The 26,104-nt window shown below is 40.2% G+C and overlaps 1 protein-coding gene across 1 annotated transcript; it reads right to left on the bottom strand.

Annotated features, from left to right (window-relative positions):
- Window positions 1-8,706: 8,706 nt before the first annotated feature.
- On the bottom strand, window positions 8,707-25,758 carry thbs2a (thrombospondin 2a). The gene is made up of 23 exons (XM_034152508.1): window positions 25,617-25,758; window positions 25,207-25,278; window positions 24,386-24,939; window positions 23,833-23,917; window positions 21,494-21,693; window positions 19,879-20,019; window positions 19,700-19,793; window positions 19,156-19,326; window positions 17,983-18,159; window positions 17,494-17,667; window positions 16,794-16,921; window positions 16,532-16,684; window positions 15,180-15,398; window positions 14,986-15,093; window positions 14,741-14,900; window positions 14,521-14,639; window positions 14,206-14,440; window positions 12,831-13,058; window positions 12,452-12,723; window positions 11,798-11,895; window positions 11,512-11,651; window positions 10,551-10,581; window positions 8,707-10,206 (listed from the first exon to the last, which is right to left on the bottom strand). Exons 2-23 carry the CDS (start codon window positions 25,271-25,273, stop codon window positions 10,203-10,205), a joined length of 3,558 nt encoding a protein of 1,185 aa, XP_034008399.1. The 5' UTR covers window positions 25,274-25,278; window positions 25,617-25,758; the 3' UTR covers window positions 8,707-10,202.
- Window positions 25,759-26,104: the final 346 nt, after the last annotated feature.

Genomic DNA, 26,104 nt, shown 5'->3' with positions numbered 1-26,104 from the left:
AGTTACTTTACAACACGTTTTTAGGCAGGGCGTTTTTTGTTCACGTAATAACAAATATAACGTTATAATCTTTAGTAGTTTTCTCTCTAAACTTGAACTACAATGTGCTGCATTGTAGTTCAAGTTTAGAGAGAAAACTACATAAACCCACCTTTTTTTTCTTTTCTTTTTTTAGGCTTTAGAAGATGTAACATGTCAAAGGATCTTTAACCTGGCACTAGTTTTATTATGAAATAATGTTTTTTTTGATAAACAGCATCCCAAAAAAGAAAGACAGTCATATAAAAAAGAAAGTGCAAAAGTAAGTCTGACAATGAATGAAATAAACAAACAAAATAAACCAAATGTTGCTACCTTGTACTCACCGTAGCTCACAGCTACAGTGTATCAAAGCTTATTTTTATGCAGTTAGCTCGAGCCTTAAATGACAGTATGTTATCTCATTTGGCTTTAAGGGCCCTCATGTTTGCAGAGAAAACAGAGCAGTAAATCTGATATAACAAATGACGCTTGAGATGATGTTTGAAATGAGATAGAGGAGAGAGGAGAGCTGTAGGAGGTGCTCTGCATTTCTGACGTTATTTATCTTTTAAAATATCCCACATCAGCTTTGAGTCTTTGAGGAGGTGAAGCCATTTCTGACAGGGGGGGGACTTTAACCATATGTTATGAGACATGGGTTAAGGAATAAACGAATAATTGCATGATCAATATAAACTGAAATAACCATTTAATATCTGTCTTAAAAAAACTGTATCAGCTGAACCACTGCAGGACATAGTCCACTGTGCAAGAGGCAAGTACATGCGAGCGTGCGTTCAATGGAAAATGTAAATCACAGTGCAAACATACATCTTGGAATTGGTTGTTGAACAGAAATGACTAACCATCAGTGAGCCTCTGACCAATGTGGGTAGCCGGGGAGGAGAGTGTCTCATTTACATTTCCCTGGCTCTTTAGTGGAAAAGTGCCGTTGATATGAGGTTACTGGATTCAAAGATGTGGGTGGGGGGCACCTCACCACAAGAAGTTACCCCTTTCCAAGAAATGTCAGCTTTCATTAAGTGAGTTATGTGTTTCTGTTAAAGTTGCCCTGCTAGAGCCCCTCCTCATGGTACAGCAGGCAATTTGATACCATATAAGAGTAATGGCGTGAGTTGGAGTGCAGCTCCTGACATTTGTTGCATGACATCCCCCCTACTCTTATTTATCGTCCACCAGTAAATCAAGCAGAGAGGCTATAAAAAATAATTTAAAAAAGCTTCCTTGCTAGATCAAACTAAAGTCCAGATGTAATCAAGCTGGACTGCAACTTTCTTCGGTGTGGGAAAGTTTGCACACTCAGCACCAAAACAGCCGCTCTAGACTAGCAAAATATTTGACCCCCTAAGAAGTCCGGGACCAATTGTCACAAATGCTTGTTCCTGGAAATTGATCAGTTTCTCTTTTAAAAAACCGGTGGCAGCAGCTGAAGTTTTTTTTGTCATCAGGTTGAAGCAGGGGCCAAAGCCAACAGCTCTCAGCCAGGAAGAAGTATACTTTTGGCCGAGCAACACAGGGGCCATTTGGATGAGCATGCTGAATAAAGAATGCACCGAGGATTAAGTAAAATCACTGCATAAGTGTGATTCATGAGCTATGAGTGCGTCAGTAGGCTGTGACTTGCTGTGATTCTTTTTTACCCCAACACAAATTAACACTCATTCAACCCCTCCACACAACTCGTTAAGCTAATAGCTAACTATGTGGGTTTCAATGTGAGATTTTTAGCCTATGTTCCTCATAATACAAAGTCAAAGTCAAAGGCAACTTTATTGTCAATCTTTCAGTTTGTGTGTACAGACAGAGGGATCAAAATACCGTTTCCCACAATCCCGAATATAAAAATAAAATGAATATATTCATTTTCGTACAATGGGCAACTCAGTAACAGCAGTAAAATCTGCTTCAAAAGATTGAGGGAGAGATTATAGCCATGTTTGGAACTCAAAATGCAGCTGCACAACAAGCCTGAGGCAAATGATTTGAGCAGACAGCACAGTCAGCTAAATCTGTTATTATTCTGGCTGGAAAAATGTGACCGACTACATTAGTGCAAATGGTCTGAATAAATCAGGAAGAACTCTGACCTGCTGCATTCATTTAAGTTTTGAGCAGGCTTTAGTAAAGAAGGCGCTAAATCTGATTAAGTCCTTTTTGAATGACTGCATGGTGGAATGTCATGAAAGGAGATAATGTGCTCAGATTTTCTGAATGCATGCATATATATACATATAGGAAAAAAGTTCTCATCAGAAAAAGTGACAACATAGCCTTAGGCCTTAAATGTATATGACACAGTGTATATGTGCAGCCAGTAATGAGATCCTGATGTATACACTGTCTGTTTCCCCCAGGACTTCGCTCCTCAGGCAGAGTACCTGTGGCCCCCCGACACGTCCGACTGTCAGGGAAACACCGGGGGGGCTTTCTGGAGACACCTGCTCTGTGGCACTCTGGGGCCCTCGCATGAGTCCTGACCCAGGTGCCAAAAAGCACTGGCCTGAGTGAAGTATTTTATGTAATGCCATCGCCACGGTGAAGAAGATTAGGATGCTGCGTTGTTTGGCCATTACAAGTCCTCTTATTCAACCTTTACTCCGGCCTCCTGACAGACATCACAATGGGGATTTGAATGCTAAGGAATGAGTAAGTGATTCAACATGAGGTCATATGTGCAGAACCATAGTCAATGTGAGAGGTAGTTTGTGATTTTAGTGTAATTCAAAAGGAATTATATTTGTAATATTTACAGAATGTGATACATGCGGCAGTGAAAAAGGTTAATACTTAATAATAATACCAGATAAAGTGCCCCGTAGATTTCTGTCAGTTTTATGACAAATGACTGAAGTCAACAGTGCCATTTCAACTGCTCCGACAAGCATAACAAGACCTTCATGTTTTTTCCAAACAGCTTTTTCATCGCACACATTCTGACATTGTTTAAAACATGCCAACAGCTTCTGAACATGTGCAGTCAACAACCCTCTGATAGAAGTGGGAATATATATATATATATATATATATATATATATATCTGTAATGTCCATATTGACATGATAGCATCACGAAGTTGCTGCAGATTGGTTGCCTGCAGATCCATGATGTGAATCTCTCGTTCCACCACATCCATAAGGTGCTCTATAGGATTTAGATCTGGTGACTGTGGAGGCCATTTGAGTACAGTGAACTCAGTGTCATGTCACACTGTTATCATGTAAGGATGGACATGGTCAGAAACTATACTCAGGCAGGCTGGAGTTTAAACTATGCTCGATTGGTACTAAGTATGCCAAGAAAATATCCCCCACGCCATGACACCACCACCACCAGCCTGAACCGCTGAGACAAGGCAGGATTGATCCATGCTTTCATGTTGTTTACGACAAATTCTGATCCTACTGTCCGAATGTCGCAGCAGAAATCGAGACTCATCAGACCAGGCAAAATGTTTCCAATCTTTTATTGACCAATGTTGCCTGTGCGAAGAATTGGAGCAGACAAAGACCATGTTGAGAGTTGCAACAATTTCCTACATTTTCTTACTCAATGAATCAACTCACAGTAAGCTGAAGTGTTGACATAGCAAATGCAAGTCTGTTGGAAAAAGATAAGGTCAGTTTAATGGCTGTCTGGGTTCGTATCACTTAAAGGCCAAACTGATTAAAGGTAGGGTAGGTAAGAATGGAGAAACCAGCTCGAGTAAGCTATATTTTGAAAGTACACACCCGAAAATAAATCTGCCCCTTCCTTCAGACTTCCTTACAGAGCCCCACCTCCAACACACACGAACGTGCACATGACCAATGAGGTCACGAGATAAGTTTGTGTACGAGATGGAAGGCTGACAGGCAGGTAGGCCACGGCTTCCACAGATGAAATATTTGTATATATTTATTGTCAAAGCATTTAATGTATTCACTGCTATCGGGATGTTAAGAGCATTCCATGGAATATAACAAAAAGTGTTTCTGAAGTGAATTACTTACCCTACCTTTAAAGTCTCAGACGTTTTTATTTTGCATTTCTTTCAGCGCTGAAATTATGGTTATAGAACGCATGCAGAAGCAGCAGACCCGCCCTCAAAATCAATAATGCCTAATTTCCTTACTGTAAAAGGTATCATTGAAATTCAGCCATATTTAAATAAAAAACGTTCCTTCAGAATAAGATTGCAACGCTTATATACGCCAAATATAAACAATTTTCTTTGCAATTGTAAGATGAAATCAAAGTAAACAAGGCAACCACAGATCTAGGTTTTAGTTAAAAAGAATAATGTAAAATGTAAGATATTTAATTTGCTTCGCTCCAAATATTATTAAAAAAAGGAATAACTTTGGCACAAAGAGTGGAAAGCTTGGATTCTTCAGCAGTTCTGTAATGGGAAAGTGACAAATAAAGAAAGAATGGAGAGAATGGCTGATATCTTCAAACAGCTTGCCATGTGTATTTTCACGAGGGTATGTTCCATTACAGCAGAGCGCAACATGGCTGAAAAAGCCATCAGAGATGTAAAAGGATATGGTGATCGCTTGTTTCCACTGGTGATAAAAGGGAGGGGAGCTTGTAGCATTGTAGTCATGCTTCTAAAGAGCAGACGCAGTTCTGCCTTCATCTCCTGCCGTGATGATCCCTCAGGTTGACTAAGTTAGTTGAATACAACTTGTAGGTTTAACCGGATATAAGGGCATTTGATTTACTTATTGGTAATGTGCATTTGGATTGAATCTGTTGGATTTTTGTTTGTATATCTTATTAAAAAAAGGTTATAATAAGTGTTATAAACTCACCATGTTCTTGGTGTATGAAGAGATACTGAACATGACAGTATACAAAAAGATGTAATCTTGAAAAACACGAATATGAAATACAAAGTAGTTATACTTTAGATATTTTACATTATGATTAATTTGTATTATAAATACTTCCTGCGAGCAGATGTTATCCACTGATGCCGTGAGATGAAGCTGAAAACTCTGAAAGAAAATATTTAGTAAGTCAACATTGAGATAATCAAATGTGCTATTATTTTAACATTCAACAATTAACCTTAAAACTTCTCATGTCTTCATGAGTTTATTAAAACATTTAAAAGCTGTGTTAAACCACATGTGAATGATTTGTAATAAAAGTAAGAATTTGTCCATGTTTTTAATCGTGTTAATAAATAACACTGTGCCATAAAGCATTCATTAACTGTAAACACCAGTTACAATAATCAATAGATTAAAAAAATACAATTGTTGACAAATACATTAAAAGAAACTTGAACCATGCAATCATATCGTACACTGAAGTGCTAACTAGTGTGTTGGGTTGAATTCAATATTGATTTATGTTTTGTGACGATTCAGCAGGATGCAGGTTTGGCGTTGCTGTTTCAGGTGAAGTGTAACATGATGTTTGGACAGTCTGAAAAGTGTTTATGTGCCAACAGCTCTGACACTCTTCTACATGCCCCCTGCAGCCATCACTGAGCATGGCATCTCTGGTCTGCAGCTGCACTTTTTCAGTCTGTCACAAACTTTTGCATTTGAAACACGCCATGTTCGGCTGTGCATGGCAAACCAAGTGATGTCAGATTATTTTTCCATTCCAAATTGTTCAGTTTTACCTCTCTGTGACCTGGATAGTGGATGTCTTTAGTAGGATTTAAGGGCCTATTAAGAAATACAAATAGTTGGTCAGGCCCAATATTAAAGCTTCTTTGGTGACACATTACCTCCTGTTGTGTTGATTTAGCCCCAGAATCATCATGCACAGCCAACAAAGCTTCCCAAATATTGAACTATTTCATGGATGCTTGCATTCTTGGATACACCATTTGAAACACAAGACATGTGATTTATCTCAAAGCAAAGGAAAGTAAGGACTATCTTGATTGACCCAACTTTCCAAAAGATATGAAGGCTGTATTTGATCCGAGTTTATTTTTTCAAGTCCGATAAATCAGAGCCTGCACCTATCGGCACTGTCTGGCTTTGTTTTTGTGCAAGGTTACTGCAAGGCCAAGACTTCACAACCTGATTTAATGAGACCCGATGCATCTGTTCCCAGTTTCACACCGGTGCCATCAAAACCTAAGTGGAAACAAGCCTCGCTCTGACACCCTGGACGTTTTTTGGAAACATACTTTCTGTGAAAACTGGAGTTTCGTATTGTTTTCCCTCAAGAGTGAGCCTGTATTTGAGCAAATGTGCAAACGTGTAATTACTGCTGCATGGGAAAACTTTCTCTTTTCCACTTGAAAATGCTCTCCTTTGTTTTTGACTGCTCTACCACTCTCTGATGTCAGTCATTTAAAGCATCTGAAGTAAAGCATCTCAAAGCCATGAGTAATGTCAAAGGGCTGGGTCCATGCAGACAGCTTGGAGCCCCTGTGCTTGCAGGACATCAGCTCTTCTGGCACCTCGGCATTCTGGGAGCAATGAGTGTGCACCCCCGAGGTTGGCAGAGAGAAGGACCATGGGTCGTTTTCCAGTGACTGGCAGAACTCATGCTTTGAAACAAATGACTTACTTTATTTCAAGTGACAGACCCACTTCTTTGCTAGCACACTTGCCCTTGGCAGCATCTTAGGCACTTTGTTCAGCAGCAACCTAAAGGAGCCAGTGGGAACACTAAATGTTGATTTGACTTTTGATTTTGGGAAGCAGAACAAATCGTCCCGGGAGTCAAATCCACTGTTGCTTTTTGATGAAAAGCATGTTTCTGTTAATGCATAGCTGTGGTTTAGGCACATGGTTATAGTGCTATTTTGAAAGAGAAACCTATTCACAGAGAGTCTTTAAAAACGTTTTGTAAATCAGCCAACTTTATGGAAGTGATTCAAACTGTTGTCTGACACTGAAGATTTACAGGGAGTTACGGCTGGAGAATTTACATTTTCTGAGACACCCTAGTGACACAGCCTCTGCCCAAACACACTCTGAAGTCCTCTCCCCCTGTCCCTGATACTTAACCCCTTCTAAGAGCCTGGAATACATCTGATGCAGAGATGGCAAAAGTACACACATCCTTTACTCAAGTAGTACAGATACTCGTGTTTAAAAATACTAAAAAGTAGAAGTACTGACTAAACTTCTTTACTCAAGTAAAAATAAAGAAGTGTGGGCTTCGAAATGTACTAAAGTAAAAAGTACCCATTACTTTGTGTCCTTGGGCAAGACACTTCACCTTAATTTGCTGTATTCACTTTTACATGTCTGATATGTGTAATGTGTCATGTAAAGCACTTTGACCAATCGGAAAAGTGCTCTAATAAATGTAATGAAACGCAGATTAAAACTAAACTAACGAACATGTTTTGCAAATGTAAGAAGTAAAAGTAAAAAGTCGTCAGAAAAATAAGTAGTGGAGTAAAGTACTGATACCAGAAAAATGTACTTAAGTAAAGTAACGAAGTATTTGTACTCCACTACTTCCCACCTCTGCTCTGATGTACAATAAAACTGTCTGAAAATATAACACTTTGTGCAATATACATGCAAGTGCAGTATACCCTGCTGCAATTTCATTAATTTTATTATTTCCTATTAGTTTTTTGTCACTTTTCTTAAAAACAAATATACTGCTTCTTCTTTTTTTTTTACCATGGTGTACATATCTGCTATTTAGTTTTAGTTTTTTACTTACTGTGTAATTAATAACATCTGCATACTTAGCCATTTTAAAATGATCTGCTGTTGTAATCATGTACATTTCCCCGTTGCAGGACATCTAACGGATTTCTGATTCTGATTCTAATCAAAGTTATACTACAAGTCCTGTCGCTGGCAGGGTCAAACTTTCCTATTATTGTCTATACTGAACAGGTTGTTTTATGGTCATATCTAAGACACATGTTTGGGCCTGCCTTATCATACTGGGAGAAAAAGCTAACCCAAGGCATGTGCTTGAAAGAGAAGAGTGACAAGAGAGATAAAGGCTAAAATGATTAAATACATTTCTTATCACCAAGCTCAATATCCAAAGGTTACCTCCAAGAACACGCTCACGTTGCATTCTTGCTTTCATATCCACCACTAGTCAAAGTGAAGATTATTTGATGCTCTATTAATCAATTGCAACCAGTGTGCTTTCTCCTTTATAAGTGTTTTACTGTTGTTGAATCCTTACCTCAACAGAAAAGGCTGGTTTAGTGTGTCACACATTGACATCCTCTGGCACAGTGTGTGAACCACCCTGGAACGTGCTCTGGGCTTCAGACCAGCCTGACTTTGGTGTGTGCCACATGGACAATTCCTAGAGCCTCAATCTAAATATCTCTCCCACAGAGCTACGAGAGCAAACTTTGGACTCCCAGTTTTCCTCAATAACGCATTTTTTTCCTGGCTTCTCCATCATTTACTTAAACCATCCACTAGTTTCCGCACTGAGACAGATGGACTGATGCAATTGTCAATTCAGAAAACCCTAGGTACATTATCTCAAAGACCTCTGCTGACAAAATACTTAGGGAAGTCCTAAACAAAGTGTTGGATTTGGTCTTTTTTATGGATTTGTTGACAATACATTTTTTTAAATGAAAACCAGCCTTATCCTTTAAACTGTGTCCAGCTTTATTTTATACTGTATGTTTAATGTTGGGTAAGCAGCAATATGTATTTATTATATGAGTAATCATAATAGAATAATTTTCAATCCTCAACAAAATGGTGTACAAGAGATTTATTTATGAAAACAGAACACTCTTACACTGAAGTTTGTAGAAAATGTATATCTAACAACACAAGTATGCAAAAAAATCGTTAACATTTTGTGCATTGCAAACTCTCAACAAAATGAACAAGATGGAAACCAAACGTGGAAGAGCACGGCTGTTACACAGACTTACAACAACACGGCTGTACACACTACACAGTCAAACTTTGTTTTTAGAGACCTTCATCTGGATTCCATTTCCAACAACACTTGTAAAGCTTCAAAACATTCATAAGTGAGATTTGTGACTAACATAAAAATGAAAAAGGCATTTGTATAGAATATTTTCACTGTGATTCATTTTCATGACTCTTAGCTGTTGTGATATGTGACATGTCTCTCAGGCAGTACTTAGGAATCAGGCAATTAAACTGCATTTCATTTCATTTCAATACCATTCCACTGACTTTGAAACCTGGATGTGCTTTCTTTTTTTTAGTATGACATATTGTGTTTCAATATCATAGAGGAAAAGCTACCGTGCCTTTTTTTGAAGATGGACTATTTTAAGTTCCTATAGACGTGTAGGAGTACTGAAAAATGTTCCACGTGTACAAAAGAAATATATCACTCTGAGGACAATGAAGCCCTTCCTGTACAGCCAAGAAAACAAACATTAGCTTTTTGAAACACACGTGTAACCAGAATTAACTTCCTCTGGCAGCGACTATCACACACATAAACACAGCTGATGTTTATCCTCTCCAAAGCCTTATGCTACAGTTGATGTGAAACATTTGAAAAACTAACAAGTGAAGGAAATGCATGACAATACTACACATCTTGCAATACTATTTGGTGTTATCTTGTGATTGTGATATTCAATTATGCGTTTTGTCAGTGTAAACAAATAAATAATTATTTACAAACTCTAGCAAAAAATGCCAACAAACAAAACAAGCAGAGCATAAATAATTTACAAAAAGGAAATATAATACAGACTTAGTATAAACATCTTTGGCATTTACTAAAATGGCTTATTTAAATCATTTTCTGTAAAAAACATTCAGGATGAAAAGAATGGATAAATAGGAATGTTATGCTTTGGTTACAGTTTATGTTTGTATAAACTGTTTGATTAGCCATGAATGAGCCTCGTAACACCAAACAGACACAAATGTATTAAAGAGTCACAAGTTATTACAAACTGAAGGAAAGCATTAACAGCGTGTAAGTGGTTGTACAATAAACCCTATTAAATGTAGACATAGGTATAATTAGATAATCTGCTTTTTTTCAACAACAAAAAAACGTGTCCAATCCCACCAGTTCTTCTTTCCCAGCTTCAGAAATGTACAAGTCAACAGCCATGCTTTCCCCGGTTCAAGGCAAAGCATGGAGAAGTATGGAAAGTCTCATTTACGCTGCAATGGATTTGGCGATGACGTGATGTTTACTTTGAGGAATTCTTGTCTATTGCCTCCTGACGTTTTGTTCTATCAGACTTGATTCAGTTATCTGTGGAAAGATTGAGAAAACAGCTTCCATTACCGCCACATTTATAATCAAAACTGGGACACTCAAGGAGGTTCACACAGTCAAAGTGCCAGGGAGCAGCAACAACATGTGCACGGTGTGCGTCAAAAATGAAAGCGTGACTTTAATATCTGTGGCCGTGATTGTGAAAAGGCTGCAGGCTCATTTTTCCAGTGTTTAGCACTCAACAGAAGATCCTTGGACCAACACGCAAGGTCTTTCACAATGCATCTGGGGCATTGTACATAGGCAAGCTGACAGGCAGGAACATAGCGTGACCATTCAATTTCAGCCAACACACAACACGTAACCCCTCTCATCGTTACCTTATGAACACTGTTGGCCACTCCGACTTATCTGAGGTTTGAAAAAGATGTTGAAGGTTTAAATACTTTACCCAGAATCATTCACAGATGGAGAGGGTTTTCTCCCACAGTGTCTGATCTTTGAGGTGTATACAGGTTGACGTATTTGGAACATTTGCGTGTCCACTTACATACAAATACATACAGTATACACACATCACACACATAAATCCCCAAACTAAACTCTTCAACAACTATTTGTACAATAAGCACCTAAGTGTTGTCCACAGAATTTAAATGATGGTTGAATACACTTACAGCACTAAACACTACATTTATTTTAGTCAAATCCATAATAAGACAGTATTTATATTTGAAGTGTTACCTAGCTAAATACTATGTCTGTTTGTATGTCTGTGTTTGTTAGAAGAATAACTTCTCCTGCCCCAGTGACAGAAATGTTTTACTTAGCTTCCCAAACCCATAAAATAGTTAATTTTTGTATAAGGTATTAATAATTATGAATCAGTTCAAACCAGATTTAATCGAATTGTGAACCCTTCAATGCTATTCATTACAAACTATTTTGATCCAACAGTTGAAACAAAATCAGTCATTCTTTGGATATGAATTCATACAATTGTGAATCATTTCTGTTGCAGAAAAGCTATATTGGTTTCTACATATGGTAAAAATATTGCTTTTACTTTGACAAGCTAAAAGCTTTGCTTTTTAAAATACTTTTAGCTAAATAAACTATGGTCAAATGTTTGGGAAATGTTTGGAATACGTATCCCGTGATGCTTTAACCTGGCTCCTGAGGTTAAGCAGACAAGTTAAAGTGTCATATAATGTTTTTCCGAGTTGCTGTTTTTGAAATGTGCCATTATACATGCACGCACATACACACGTCATTATTTCTATAACAAAACAGAACCGTTTATAGTTAGAATTTTAAAGTAATCAAAGCGTTTGTACTAACCTCTGCAATCATACTTGAGGTCGGAGAAGAACACCAGTTCTTGTGAGAAGACAAACAAGCCTAACCTTCCTCCGGCAAACGTCTTGTCATAAACTGGTCCTGAGTCAGCCATGATCTGTTTACCTTCATAGACCACAACCCTGCAGAATACAGGTCAGACATTAACTTCTTAATGAGTTGAGATTACAATGATTACTAATGGACAGTATTTCCAACAAACTGCATTAGAGAGATTTTTAACAGAATAGCAATGGGTATTCCTTTTATGGTCAACTTTGTTTCTTACCTTATAAAACCAGTCTTTGGCCTGTGGATGAGATGCCACCTGTAGGCGGTGTAATCCTTCCAGCCAATGTTTTTGGGGTCATGCCACAGAGTCCGCACCTATGTCAAATAGTTAACAGCATTTAATACAGCTTCAGCCTTTTGAGGTCACCTATTATGCAAAATCCACGTCTCATGTATTTTATACATAAATATGTGTCCCCATTGTGTTAAGAGATTCAAAAGTGTCATGAAAAAAGATTCTCTCTCTTTTTGTCCTGATCCATCTATATAAAAACCTGTCTGAAAATGAGCTGATCAGATTTGGGCAACTTTGTGATGTCATAACGATTTTTTTGCTTGTGTAACCATTAGCCATTCACCAACCAAGGTAACCCCCCCCCCAAATTATTACCTGAATCTCCTCCTAGGGCACCCTTGTGTTTTTTTAAACCAAACTCTTCGTAAATGGGCGTGGGGTTTGGCTGTTCATTTGCATTTAGGGCTGAAACACAGGGTGTTATGGGATGCTACAATGCATGACCTGTTTGGTATTTCGAGCCAAACACTTCAGAGACATGTTTTGTATATATCTGAGACCTATAATATACTGTTGAAAAAGAGTATAATAGGGGACCTTTAAAATAAACTAAAGATCATCAAGCCTGAAGCCCACCTGTCCAGCAGTGTTGCCCGTGTGCCACAAAGCATTCCTGAGGTTTTCTCCTGTGCCAGTGGTGGAGTTGACCACTTTGAGTGAAACACCGGAGATGCCGAAGGCCTTCGAGGGCTTGTCCTCCCAGTAAGTCTGCGTGATCTGCTTCCACATCACGACATAGAAGCGCCCACTCGACTGGTAGCCGAACACAAAACCTGCATAGTCATCATCTCTGTCCGTGTTCACGTACATCGTTCCGCTGAAGTCCACAGCACTGAACTCATCAAAACCTGTGATGGTGTGACAGAAACGTGCCAAATATTACAGCTGTGAAGTCAAACAGAGATTCAAAGAGCAGCCCATAAAATAATGGAGTAAAAATATGCATGCTGCTCACCGATTGCGAGGCCTGGATCAGAGTTGGCAGTCTGGACCAGCTCTTTGCCCTGATGTCTGACCACCCAGTTGGGATCGATTTGAGTGGTTCCCTTAGGATCCAAGTGGACCATCTGGAACTTTCTGAAGTCTGTGATGCTGATGGCATTGTTCTCCGGACACACGTCAAGAATATCTGGAATACTGTCGTTGTCAAAGTCGTCTTTGCAGGCATCTCCTCTCCCATCGCCTGCTCAAGAAAAAGAGATCAAATAAATTAGTTTGACCCAATTACATTTAGACATGAGAGATTTATATGACATTTTTTCCTATTTCTCCAGAGATGGGAAAATCTCTATGGCAGCATGTGAGTATCATAACAAAATTCCCTCTTCTCTGAGTACTAAGCAGCTCCTCCAAGTCAATATAAAAATGAATGGGGGAAAAAACGATTCCTCCCAGGAAGCTGGCTTTAATACCTAGGCCAAGTCTAATAAGGCAAATCAGCCATCTTTTCATGCTGTGACAACTTCCACTGATACTTGGAATAACTTCCACTGGCATATGAGTCTATTAAAGGCCAGGACCAAACAGTGGAAAGGACACCAGAGGCTAATGAAGGCCACAGTGTGGAAGTAGCTAGCTGCTTTCTGTCATCAGCTTTGTTATTGCACTTGGGCCAAAACGATCCTATCAAATAAACACTATCTGACGAGCTGTGAAAGCGTCAGTGTCCGGGGCCTTCCTCCTTCACGGTCTGTTTTCGGTTACAGACAGCTGTACAAACTCCAGGTAACCCTGCTTAAATTGGGCACTGTGGAATAATCACTAGCAAAGCCTGAGGGAAATAAAAACTTCACAGCCTGGCGTGTGCCCTGCTGGGCGGCTCACTGAAGTCATGCAGAATGACATCAATTGTGCCAAGCCGACCGTTGACTTTTTCCACAGCCACCATATTTCACACCTGCTGCAGTTGAGCTAATTGCTGACTGTGAAAACATCTGTGGGACGGCAGGCTGAGTTAAATGTGATGGAGTCAGAGAGTAATGAGTGAAAGTCTGAGTGCAGACCTTGAGTTGAGATTATTTTGTCAATAAACTGCTAACCCCTTTATGTCAAAATGTATCTTGATGTCAGTTTTAATTAAATAATGTTTGCAAGTAAGCAACAAATAAGTTGATGAAGTTCCCTAGTCTTAAAATAGTACGCAGCAAAATAATATGGCTGTAGGTAACTTAAGTCGGGGAACATTTTAAAGAGGCAGTTAACCACAAAATCAAAATGTTCCGATGACCTGAAGTGCTATTAATCAATCTTGAATATTTTGAGTTGCTTCATATGGAGATATTGGCAGCGGAGATGTCTCCCTTTTAACACTTTAAATGTTAAATCCTCACCATCAGAGTCCATCTGGTCTTCGTTGGGTGTCAGTCTGCAGTTGTCCTTGTCGTCAGGTATACCATCATCATCATCATCATAGTCACATGCGTCTCCTTTGCCGTCCTTGTCATGGTCCACCTGGTTGGCGTTGGCCACATAGGGACAGTTGTCCAGGTTGTTCTGATGGCCGTCCTCATCGATGTCCTGGTTATTGTCACACTGATCTCCAACCAAGTCATTGTCCACGTCAGTCTGTTGGATGAAACCAGACAGAGGTTAACACTTCCTACACCTACTGTAACGTGCCATTATCATGCAGTATGGTATGTCACCTGGTCGGGGTTGTGTAACAATGGACAGTTGTCACACTGGTCACCAACTCCATCCATGTCAGTGTCCTTCTGTTCAGTGTTGTACACATAGGGACAGTTGTCGGCCTCATTCAGAATTTCTGAGGAAAAAGGGCAGTTTTATTGAGAATTTAAGGTACAAATATAATAATAGGCTGCCTTAGATGGACTGATTTGATCTATTAAGGTTTGGCCATTTTACCATCTCCATCAATGTCTATTGCGCAGGCGTCCCCTTCTCCGTTGTGGTCGGTGTCTATTTGAGCAGGGTTGTGCTCATAAGGACAATTGTCGCAGCGGTCGCCAACTTCATCCTTGTCAAAGTCAAACTGGCGAGGATTGTAAAGTAAGGGGCAGTTGTCCTGTGGGGGAAATAACAGTAGTTGTTAGGGAATACTTTTATTATCATGAATGTGTTAATAGAAAATGTGCTAAAAACTCTTGTACCCTTTCGTCGAGAATTCCATCATTGTCGTCATCCTTGTCACAAGCATCTCCTTGACCGTCTTTGTCAAAGTCTTCTTGTCCAGAGTTGGGAAGGCTAGGGCAGTTATCCTAAAATAATAAGACACAGATACCATCATTTATAATAACTGCAGCAATGGCTACACCAAGTAAGGTAATGGAGTACAAGAACATACCTTCTTGCAGTGATAGGTGTCGTTGGCACCACACACAAGGTTCTGATTGGGCCAGCCATCCAAATCTGAGTCTTCTCCACAAATAAAGCCGTCTCCAGCGTAACCAGTCCTGCACTCACACTTGTACATAGGGTCACTGAAGTGGCTGATGTAGATGCATTCGGCATATTTGTGACAGTTGTGGGTTTTGTCCTTGCATGGGTTCTCTGGCTCACACACCTGAAGAAAAACACGGCAGGTTATCGATGACATGTTGAAGTCAAGAATACTTATCTTACTGCTACTTCCTTAAGGTTTCTTTTTGGAAGCTACTTCAAAGAAAGGGCTTATCTGAATCTAAAGGAGAGATTTTGGCCACAGTGCATGGCTTTTCTGGGCACAGTTGATTTTATGAAATCCCACTTAATGCATTATCCATATGACCCACTGTTGCCCCTTTATTGCAGCACAAGGTATTCACAGCTGCCACTCATTACCAGAGGATGAGCATGAAGGCAGTCTGGATGCCACTCCATGAGCTCATAGAGCAGAGAGTGACAACAGGACAGGCCTTTGATCAAAACCGTGAAATGGAACCCCCTTAATACAAGCAATGAGACAATTCCTGTTTTCCCAAATCAATTAACAAAATTGGGGCATCATATCAAAGACAAGCAGCTGCAAAGGCCAAAGACGAACATAATGGTCCAAGAGGGATTTATGCAAGGGTCAGTCAGAGTAGCTCAGGAGTTTATGAATACAATGATCACAAAGGAGAAGAAAAGGGTGTTCCAATCAAGTAATTAGTGTGACTTTTATGACATGTCGTATTACTCGTAATGCCGCTCAAAACTTAGCAGCTATGACAGCGGTGGAATCTAACTTGTTTTGAAGATCTAGTGAGGGGAGCCAAAGTCAAGAAAAGCTTCCCATTGCTTTGCTTTAATAAAAGCACTGATCTGTTCAGCATCTACAGTAACAAATACAGTTTCAATCTACCTCTGATCTTGCAATTAAGGTAACAGAAATATGTAACATATGTTTGTTCTTAAGTTTCCCAAATGTCCTCCAGCTCCTTCTGCCCGCTGATACTGGGTCAAGCTGAAGTGGTTTCCCTTCCAACGAAGTACAAACACTCTCAGAGAAAAAACTAGGCTTGTAAATCACACAAAGTTCTTCTTCCATCATTCATCAATTTGGATCTGACATACAAAAATCCACACAGCTGCTTTTGAAAGCCTAGCCTGGAGCTAAAGGCCCACATGTTTCTTCTCTTTACTGCATTTTGTTCTCACTTCAAATGCTACCCCTGTTTGAATAGCATCCAATCAATAGTTTGTTATTGGCACTGAATGTGAATAACATTCACTCACTTGTTTGTTCTTCTTTGCAGCCTCCACACCCATACCGAAAGGCTGGGTGCCCTTGTAGCGCTTCGGACAGGGCAGGCAGTGAAACCCTGGGTTGGTGTTGACGCAGCGCTGCACTCCACTCCCTTTGTAACAAACATCAGAGACCATGTCGCACTGTAAGAGGGGAATGAAAAGAATCAGTGAAATTCAGACAAATAATTACATGAATGAAGTACTAAATACACGTCTGGTTCATGCACATGAGAAAAACAGGAGTTTTTACTTCATTGATATCTTCACAGTGGGTACCATTTCCACGGAAACCAGCAGGGCATGGGCCACACTCCCAGGATCCATCTGGAGAGCTGTTGCAATCCACTCCCCCAAAACAAGGATTAGACAGACAGCCATCTGCAAAAGATTTAGATGGGCACAAACAAGGGAAATTGAATTAAACATTGTTGGACATATCTGAATAGTGTGCCTCCAAATGATTCAACTTTAAAATGTGATTTTAACTCAAATTGATACTTATAATTTATTTAATATTGATACTTAAGTTAAAAAATACATTTAACAACATTTCTTTCAAAAACAGTGCTGGCTTTAGCTACTCTGCAAGAAATATTTTTACTTTTATTTTGCATGCTATCTGTCAGAAATATAATCTTAAAGTATCAAGACAAGTTCAACAGTCTACAGACATGTTAGCTATGCTACTTAGGCCAGTGTTGCTTTTAGCTTAAAGCTAAATAGTGCATAATGACAGTTGCATACTAATATGGTGGTGTTTAGCATGTATAATGATCATCCTGTACAGCATGAACGTTTACTGTGTTAGCATGTTAACTTAGCATAGCAGCACAATTAGCAAACATGGTGGTGTTAAGCAGGTATAGTAAGTCAGTAAAATAATAAGTGACAGACATTGACATCCCTAGAGCAAGAAGATGGCGTGGCTAATGTAGATGACCGCTGCTCACCAACAGGACAGGTTTTTTTGTTACAGCTGTCACTGTCCTCAGCCTCCCCGATACATTTCTTGCCACCATACTGAGGTTGAGGACTATTGCACACACGCGCCCGACTTTTGATCCCTCCTCCGCATGTTGAAGAACAGGTTGCCCATGGAGACCAAGGACCCCAACCACCATCAACTAAAAAGATAAGGAAATATATGATAAGGAGTGCATTTTTTTGCCATCAAGTATTTCATTCTACACATATTTTTGCCATTTTCTTTATAAAAAAGCAGCCAGAGAGTCTGAAGCGTGGAACGTAATACTACAAGAGAAAACATACAGAGCTGATTTGAGTCAACATTTTCTGAACGACAGACAGGAATCCAGTCCACAACACAGGGGGAACGTTGCCTCGGGTGAGCCAAAAGGGTCGAGAAAAGTCTGGTTCTTTCACACGGATGCTGCTGTAATGGAGATGCTGCTTTTGAGTTAACAGGCTGAAACACTCACTTGGACAGGGCTCTGCAGTGCAGCGCTGAGTCTCTCTCCCATTCCCCTCACACTCTGTACCCCCCAGTTGTGGCATGGGAGCATTGCAGTGTCGTATCCTGGTGATCTGTCCTTCTCCACAGGTCACTGAGCAGGACGACCATGGGGACCACAAACTCCACCCTCCGTCCTGACGAACTGGGTATCAAACATCAAACATATCATGCAGAGATCAACAAAACACATGTCACATATTATCCTCTAGATTTCCACTCAGTCAAATAGTTACAGACGTGTATAATTTGCAGAAAGCAAAGAAAATGGCCACCACATTTTCTTTAAGTAAACAATATGTGATGCTGGCGACGATGGCTCACTTTCAAAGATGTTCTATGATGCCTGCGCCAGTATTTATGTCATTGTGGGTAAACTAACCTCCAGTGGTTAGACTGTTTCAGTCACTCACACAGATGCAGTGTAATGTAAGCTGCAAGTAATAACACATGCTACTCCTACAATTTATGAAACACAAAAGTCGTACGGTTGGGCTTCCACTTTCATATAGTACTGTCCATTTAATGATCAAATTAATTAATATTAATTATTTTTGCAAGCAGTGGTGAGTCACAGCGCTGTGGAACACTCAGTGATTTATTTGGAATTTAATTTGAGTGGCTACACCCAGTAACCATATCATGAGCTCCAGGGCTGAACTGGGATTCACTGGATCCTTTTTCGACAGATTGAAAAAGAAACAGAGGCGTTCAATTGGTATTTTGCACTTTTAGGGATCCTATCATAATATGTTCAAGGTTCAAGGTTCAAGGCTTTTATTGGTCATACGAACATAGCTACAGTGTAGTTATGACGATGAAAATCTTAGGTCACAGGCTCCTCCAACAGTGCAACACAATAAAACAGATAAACAGAAAAATATAGAGCAAGTAAATAGTAAATACAAAAAGAAAAATAGTGAAAAAAGTGAAATAGTGAAATAGTGCAATATGTAACTGGTTTTCACAGTTCCAGCATATTTCCCCCTCCCACATCACATACTGTTATTTGTCTTAAATATTTATTTGGGCAAAGGTATCATACTTTGATCAAGTAACACTACTGCACTTTAGGTTGCTAATACATCTCAAGTGTTTAAATGAGAACTGAGTGGCAGAAGAGTTTCAACAACGTCCTTACCACGGCTGTCGCATCTGCTCAGGCTACACTTGCGGGTCTGAATAGAAGATCCGCTGCAGGGGTTGCTGGTTGCATCACATGACCGACCCCTCTGTTGAGTTCCTGTCCCGCAGGTGACTGTGCACTCCGTCCACTCTGACCAGGGAGACCAGCCATCCTCACTGTCTATCGCTGGAACAAGCAAAAGCACAAAGTCAACTTTCTTTCGCAAACACTCCCCCTCTCCTCGATGTTTAAACGGAATTACAAAATGACCATCAAAGGATCATGACTGCATTGTTTTTATTATTTATGTCAGCCTGTTTATCGCATTACGTCATCTGAAAATCCCACAGCAGTCACACTGAGTGACTTATATTTTGTCCCATAAATATGTGGGTCGCTCATTTAAACCAACTGGCTGCAACACTATTGTGGTAAAACTTTATATGTGTGGACTATTGTTTTTACGCCATATTGAACCATTCATTTCAAATAGCATTCACACATAAAACTGCATGTGTTAATAATTGTGTTTATATGCTGGGAGGATCTGAATACTTACGCAAACACACTGGGCAGCACTCTCCGTCGATAAATGACGGGCTGGCACAGGCCACTGGGGGGCATGTGATTTGGTGACACACAATCTTGGACTCCTGCCATGAATGAATGAAATACATATATCAGGATCATTGACATCCACGGTGAATCTGTCCATATTTCCACATCACTTGGCACTACCTGGCAGGTGCATTTGGTGCAGCTGTCTACAACCCAGTCTTCCTTATCATCGAAGAGGCGGCCATCCTGCCAGCACATGTTTTTCTCTTTTGGCTTCTTCATCTTCCCAAGGGCCTCCTTCATGACTGTGTTCTCCTCTGTCTTAACATACAAAGACAGACATATTTGCAGTCAGAGAGGAGATCAGTCATAAACGATTAGGGCACACTCATGACAAAGGTATGCTGCATTCCATAAAGAGGCATACACCTGCTGACAAGCTGATTCCATCATGAGAGCACATGTGAGGTTACCTTTCACTAGGTGGAAAGGGTAATAGTGCATAATGTCCCAGTAGAAATAGTGTTTCTCACTTAAAGAGTTTAACACATCACTTGTGTTGAAAACCAGTTAAAGCATGAACATCACTTTCCATGTTATAATAAGTGACAAATCACAACAGTCCTATTTTTATTTTTATTTGTTTTGCTACATATTCTTCTTTCTGTGTTTTTGTATGCACTATATATACCATAGCTAATTCCTCGTATGTATCAACCTACTTGGTAATAAAACCGATTCTAATTCTGATTCTGATGTAGCAGCATGTAGCCCTTTTAATTAACCTATTCTTCCAACATATATTCCTCTCCAGTTCATAATCAGAGTTCAGGTCGACAACTTCATATGATTATGAGACATCTTTCTTGTCTTGAGATGGCCTCAATAGAGAAACAAAGCTCAAAGACCAGAAATAAAAAAAATGTAATAACCCAAAGAGGTAATCTACACGAAAAAGGTACTACATTTTATTAATGAGAAAATGTTTAACTCAAAATGTGATTTGCATTACTCAAAATTGCAAACTACATGTCTTTATTGCTCTAAGTTTCAAGGAAAACAGCCCATTAAATGTGCTGCTTAGTTGTCCGTATTGTAACCTCCAGCCTAGTTGGAGACCAGGGGATCTCTGGCTGGACTCCTGAACACTTGGGAGCTGTCAGTCGATAAACTATTGCCAAAGGTGTGTGTGAGCATCCTCCCGTTGGAAAAAGGAGGCAGCAGCGTGCAGTACTAGAATCTAAGACACCACTCGATCTGGAAGAGCCTCAGGGACCCTTCTCATCACAGCCGCATTTTTTTTTCTCCCAAGGTTCATGCTTAGACTCTCTTATTGCTGGGAGGCTCCCAGAGGAAACACATGGACTGTTTAAACACAGCCAGACATTAGACTGGACTCCATCGCTGCCAGGGGAACACTTCCTATATCCACATGTAACATGTCATAAAATCTTTCTGACTCACGCTGCCACAGATAGCAGGAGTCACACGGGTTCAGCCACCACAGGCCACTCTATAAACAGTCCTGCAGCTATTTCTGTTTGCTTTCAAACCAATGGAGGTAACCTAGTAACCTAATTAAAACGTCTTACTTCCTGGCTACCACAGCGAGGATTGTATAATTTGTTTCCCTAAAATGTCAATTATTCAGTGAAATTTTCCTTCCTCACACAAAAACTGATTTGAATGATTTTCCCATTCAGCACTGAAATTGGCATGTAAAGCAGAGGGAAACACGCAGTAGCTTGTCTAACACAAACACAATGATTTACACTATGTCACTTTTACTACTTACCACTTTTTGCAAGCCATCAATAAGGTTGCTGACGACAACACGCAGGCCATTGAGCTCCTGGAACATGGTGCTAAGTTCCTCGCAGGAGCGCTCGCACATATCTGAGCCCACATCGTCTGTCTTCTGACCGATAATGTTTGTGGTGATGGAAGGACTCACATCTACAATTTCTCTGCTCTCGCTCACAATATTGGCATCATCTGGAGGGGGCAAAATAGAGACATCAAGACAACGAAGATACAAATCAAATGAAGGACAAACATTGGTGATGGGAAACACACTTGAGGGGTCTGATGATTGAAACACAAGGACTTTGTTTAGGGAACGGAGTGATTTCCGTTTTTTTTGTATCCGGTAAAAAGATCACAACAATGCGGTAATTACAATGTTTGGTTTTGTTCTCCAAAACAGATGTTCACTCAGCATGGGTTTGATTTGACAAATGTATCTGTTTGAAACACTGACGGTAAATCTGTCCACCAGAGATGACAGCAAGGGTTGGCTGTGGGAGGGGATTGAAACAAAATATTGGTATTCGAGAAGTGAGGAGAAACCACACCGTTATAAATCCTCTGGACCTTTTATAGAAGTGGACACTTCCTATATGAACTTAACAGACCAAGTGACCACACAGATGGGTTTACAAGCAGCCTGTGAAGCTCATGGTCTTTTTCTTACAGCTGATCCGTAGCACAAGCACTAGAAATACCCTCATCTCCAAAGTGTGTGAAATCCCTCGAGTTGAAGCAGACAATCTGCAAATCTGACAGGCGAAAATACAAATCACAGAGAAAACAGGGAATCTTTTGTAGGGTGGGAATACACTAAACCATATGAAATTATGAGTATCTGTCTTTTAAACTCCCTTAATTTATTTTCCTAATTTGTATCTCAAACCACTTAACTTCAGCGACTTTGGCTGTGTGATGCTGAAAACAAACACACAAGACACATATCAAAGCTCCATGGAATGCCTGTCAGTCAGCCAAAGCACAGCACATATCGGCAACTGGTTTGGATCTTACAATGTAAATTGGTGAAGATTAATAGCAGACATGGGGACTCTAAATCAAGTAGTCGTCCAAATTGCTCAATGATGTCCCACTGTAGCCAGTGCTATGTTTTCTTTCCCTTTCAGTCTGCTAGATTCATTCAAATCTCAGGAGGGCTTCACGCTGTGTGTGCGTGTGAACGTGCGCAAGCTCGTCTGTGAAAGCATTTAAACATTCTTCTCTCCCTGATAGACACTCTCTTTTTTTCCTCAAAGTAGATCGAGGAAAGAATTTCAAAAAAAGGGCCGAGAGCTTGTGTAGTTTTAATACTGCTCATTAATGTCCAACATGACAGTTTTTATGAGTGCGGGTTATGTGAGTTTATGAGTGACTTTTGGCATTAGAATTGCTGCCAGGGCAGAACCTTGACTGGTACTAGCCAGCATGCAGAAAACCTCCAAGCCTTGGTGACTTTTGTTAAAAAAAATAAACTCTTTCAACACAGCTTGTGGCATCTAAAACAGCTCTGTCACGCACAAACATGCCGACCACATATTGATTTGCTTTGTCACAGCAAACTAAAGACACTGTTTCCAGCTCTTGTGACCCTTTAGCTTTGTTGAAAATGATGATTATGTACATATTAACTGGGATATCTGTATCCTTTTTTGTGTGTGATGATCATGAGGTACTGTTCCTCATGCGAGCAAAGCTTCAGCTGAGAAAAGCTACCTAATCAGCCAATTCATGACTTCATTGTGTGTATGTGTGTTTGTGTGTGTGTGCAGCTGGAAATGGAAGCACCCTGCTCTGCAGTATAGCATTCACTTTCTCTTTTCTTTCTCAGGCATTATCCCAAGTCCAATGCCAATGGAAATAAATGTGAGCATCTGTATCTCCTTTTTTTCACCACACACACTGATCGACATCAAGCCACTGCATCGACACTGTTGTTTCCGTAAACACAAAGTAATAGTGGGAGATCCTGCCGCATATCAAAGCTGCAACTTTCTTGATCCACTTTAGAAAGAAAAAGACAAAAACAAGCTACATTTGAACAAAGAGAGGCTCTGAGTTTGCTAAACTGTTTTGTCTGGCAAGTTGCTTTCGTTTATGCTTAACAAAACACAGATACCATGCTCTGGAGGATTGCATGTGAAAGAGTTTCCCGATCACATCTGCAAGGTATTGGGCTTCAAACACTTAGGAAATATAATTATTTTGACTCATCATTTGGCTTATGAAAACCTCACAAATAGAAATTGTTCTCACTGCATGAGTTTGTCAGGAACTGTTGGGTGACAGTGGTTTAAACTAAAGAAAACAACACAAAAAATCCACTCTTACCTTGTTTGAGGACCTCGCAGTCTCTGCTCAGCAGGATGTCTTCCACTGTGGTGTCAAAGATAAAACGCACATTCTGCAGGAGGCCCTGTTTGGAAAGAAAATATGTGTCTCTATTGCATATTTTGGCATATTTTAGGAATGACATATGTCCCTTTTGAATGAACACTTACTACTGTTCAAGCATGCATTGTGAAAAGAGAAACACTTTCCCTCTTGACCTTGTCACCCTCAATTTTACAGACAGGGGTAATTTAGAGTCTAAATCTGGAGTCTTTTTCAGACAAGACCAGGGCAACATTGAGCCACTCTGCCACACTTTAAAGAGGGAATATGCATGTCTCTTCTTCTGGAAACTGTTGTTTAAAATGAGCTTTTATTACAGGCTTTGTTAAGATAACAGTTTCTTGTAATTTATGAAAGGTAACACAATATTCTAGGGCCGTTAAACTTCTGCAATCCAGCCAGAAAATTCACAAAAGGACTGAAGTAGAAAGACGTACGTTTCCAGATGCTAGGAAATCCTTGTCTAGCTTGTCACAAGCCAAAGTCTTACCCTGAAGTGGTTCTCCCGGGTGGATCCCTTGGCAACATACATGAGGCTTCCCTCAGCCTGCAGGTGCTCGTAGAAAGGCTCATCCAGGATGAAGCTGTCTACCAGGCTGCAGCCAACAAACAGGTTTGCATTTTCCCCATGAACATGAAGTGTGATATTCTTCCACTGTGAGTCAGAAAGGTCCACATCCTCAAACGAAACCACGTTCTGGGAGCCGTCCACCCAGTACACCAGGTCCAGAGTGTTGGCACGTCCGTTGGACACAATCTCAAACTGCCGCCTGCCATCAGAGGTCTCCAAACCAATCAGGGTGCCCCTTGAGGCGCGGTCCTGGCGGATGCTGGCCACAAACACAAAGCCCTCATTGTTTTGAATCTGACGTAGTATTTGTTTTAGTATGGGGGTGCTCACTGGGGGCAGGTGGTCGAAGCGGATAAAGCGGAAAGCTGGGGCTTCTGAGTCTTGGCCCCGAAACTGTTTGGCCCCCAGGGTCTTGCGAGAAATGTGGGTGATTTCAAACAAGTCGAATAAGGTCTCATCCTCCTGCTCACCATCTACAAGTTAGACCAAAAGAAATGCATAGGGACTGTTTATGGAAAGATAATACATATTGATCAAATACTGTCTTGAAAACAAGAGAAAATGGCATAAGGCATATACACATTGAAAACTATTCAAAGAATCTTAAAAACGTCACTGGAATGGCACCTTAAGTTATAGTTGTGCTAGCATTGAGTTTGGTCTTAACTTAAACAAAATCATAATAATAACTTCCTATTAAAAGTCAGCATTGCAGTCACAGTTAAAATTGTTCCACTTACCTTGAGGTAAAGCGTGGAGGAAATTAAATGATAAGAGCAGCAAGAAGAGACACCTCCTGAGTATCATATCTCCTTCAAAAGAAACAGAAATATTTTATATTATTATTCGTTTTTATGTGTTTTGTGGCGACACCTTGGGTCCATCTGAAATGTTGGGTTTGCCTTTGAGCCTCTCAGTTAATACTTCAAGAAATAGTGAAATAGATACAATAGAAGTATAAAAAAAATCCCGGATATTTAACTGCAATCTACCGTTTACAGCATCTGAAAACTCTTTAACTTTCCTTAAAGTGTTTTCACCCAACAAGTAGCCTAATTAATTACTTAGCGCTGTTCAACTGCCCCTTGACTGTAAACCATCAATCCACATAATAAAGTTAAACGAAAAAAGTGCCGTCCATTTAACTTACCTGACGAAGGCAGACGTTATGTTTCAGTCCGTCAGATATCCGACAAAAGTCAAATGAAAAAGCCGATGACAAAAGGAATAAGAAGTGGTAACTCCTGTAAACCTCGTGCGTAAAAAGGGTTAAGTCCACGTTGGTTCTCAACATCCACAGTCTGCAGGACTAAAGGCACAACAGTGACTAAAGCACCCACCTCCCTCCTCTTATATAGAGGCATGCAGAGAGCCTGTCAGTCAAACTGCTCTGGGTATGAACCGTTTGCAGCCGGTTGTTAAGAGACCGAGTTACATAATTATCTTCCGATGGCGTAATTTTCTTATCCGCGCGCGCTCATAGAGGCTGGTATGAGGGGTGAACAACCCATCATTTCTCACGGCGTGATGCCCACCATCTCCTCCCTATCACACCCACCTTCCCTCTGTGTCGACAGCTAATTCACTTTCATTGGGGAAGGGAGATTTGGACTGTTACACACTAAAGACACAATGTTA

The sequence above is a fragment of the Trematomus bernacchii genome, unplaced genomic scaffold (assembly GCF_902827165.1).
Source record: "Trematomus bernacchii unplaced genomic scaffold, fTreBer1.1, whole genome shotgun sequence".
Taxonomy (NCBI): Eukaryota; Metazoa; Chordata; class Actinopteri; order Perciformes; family Nototheniidae; genus Trematomus; species Trematomus bernacchii.
The sequence above is the reverse complement of the archived record's forward strand: the minus strand, read 5'-3'. Positions and strand labels throughout refer to the sequence as shown.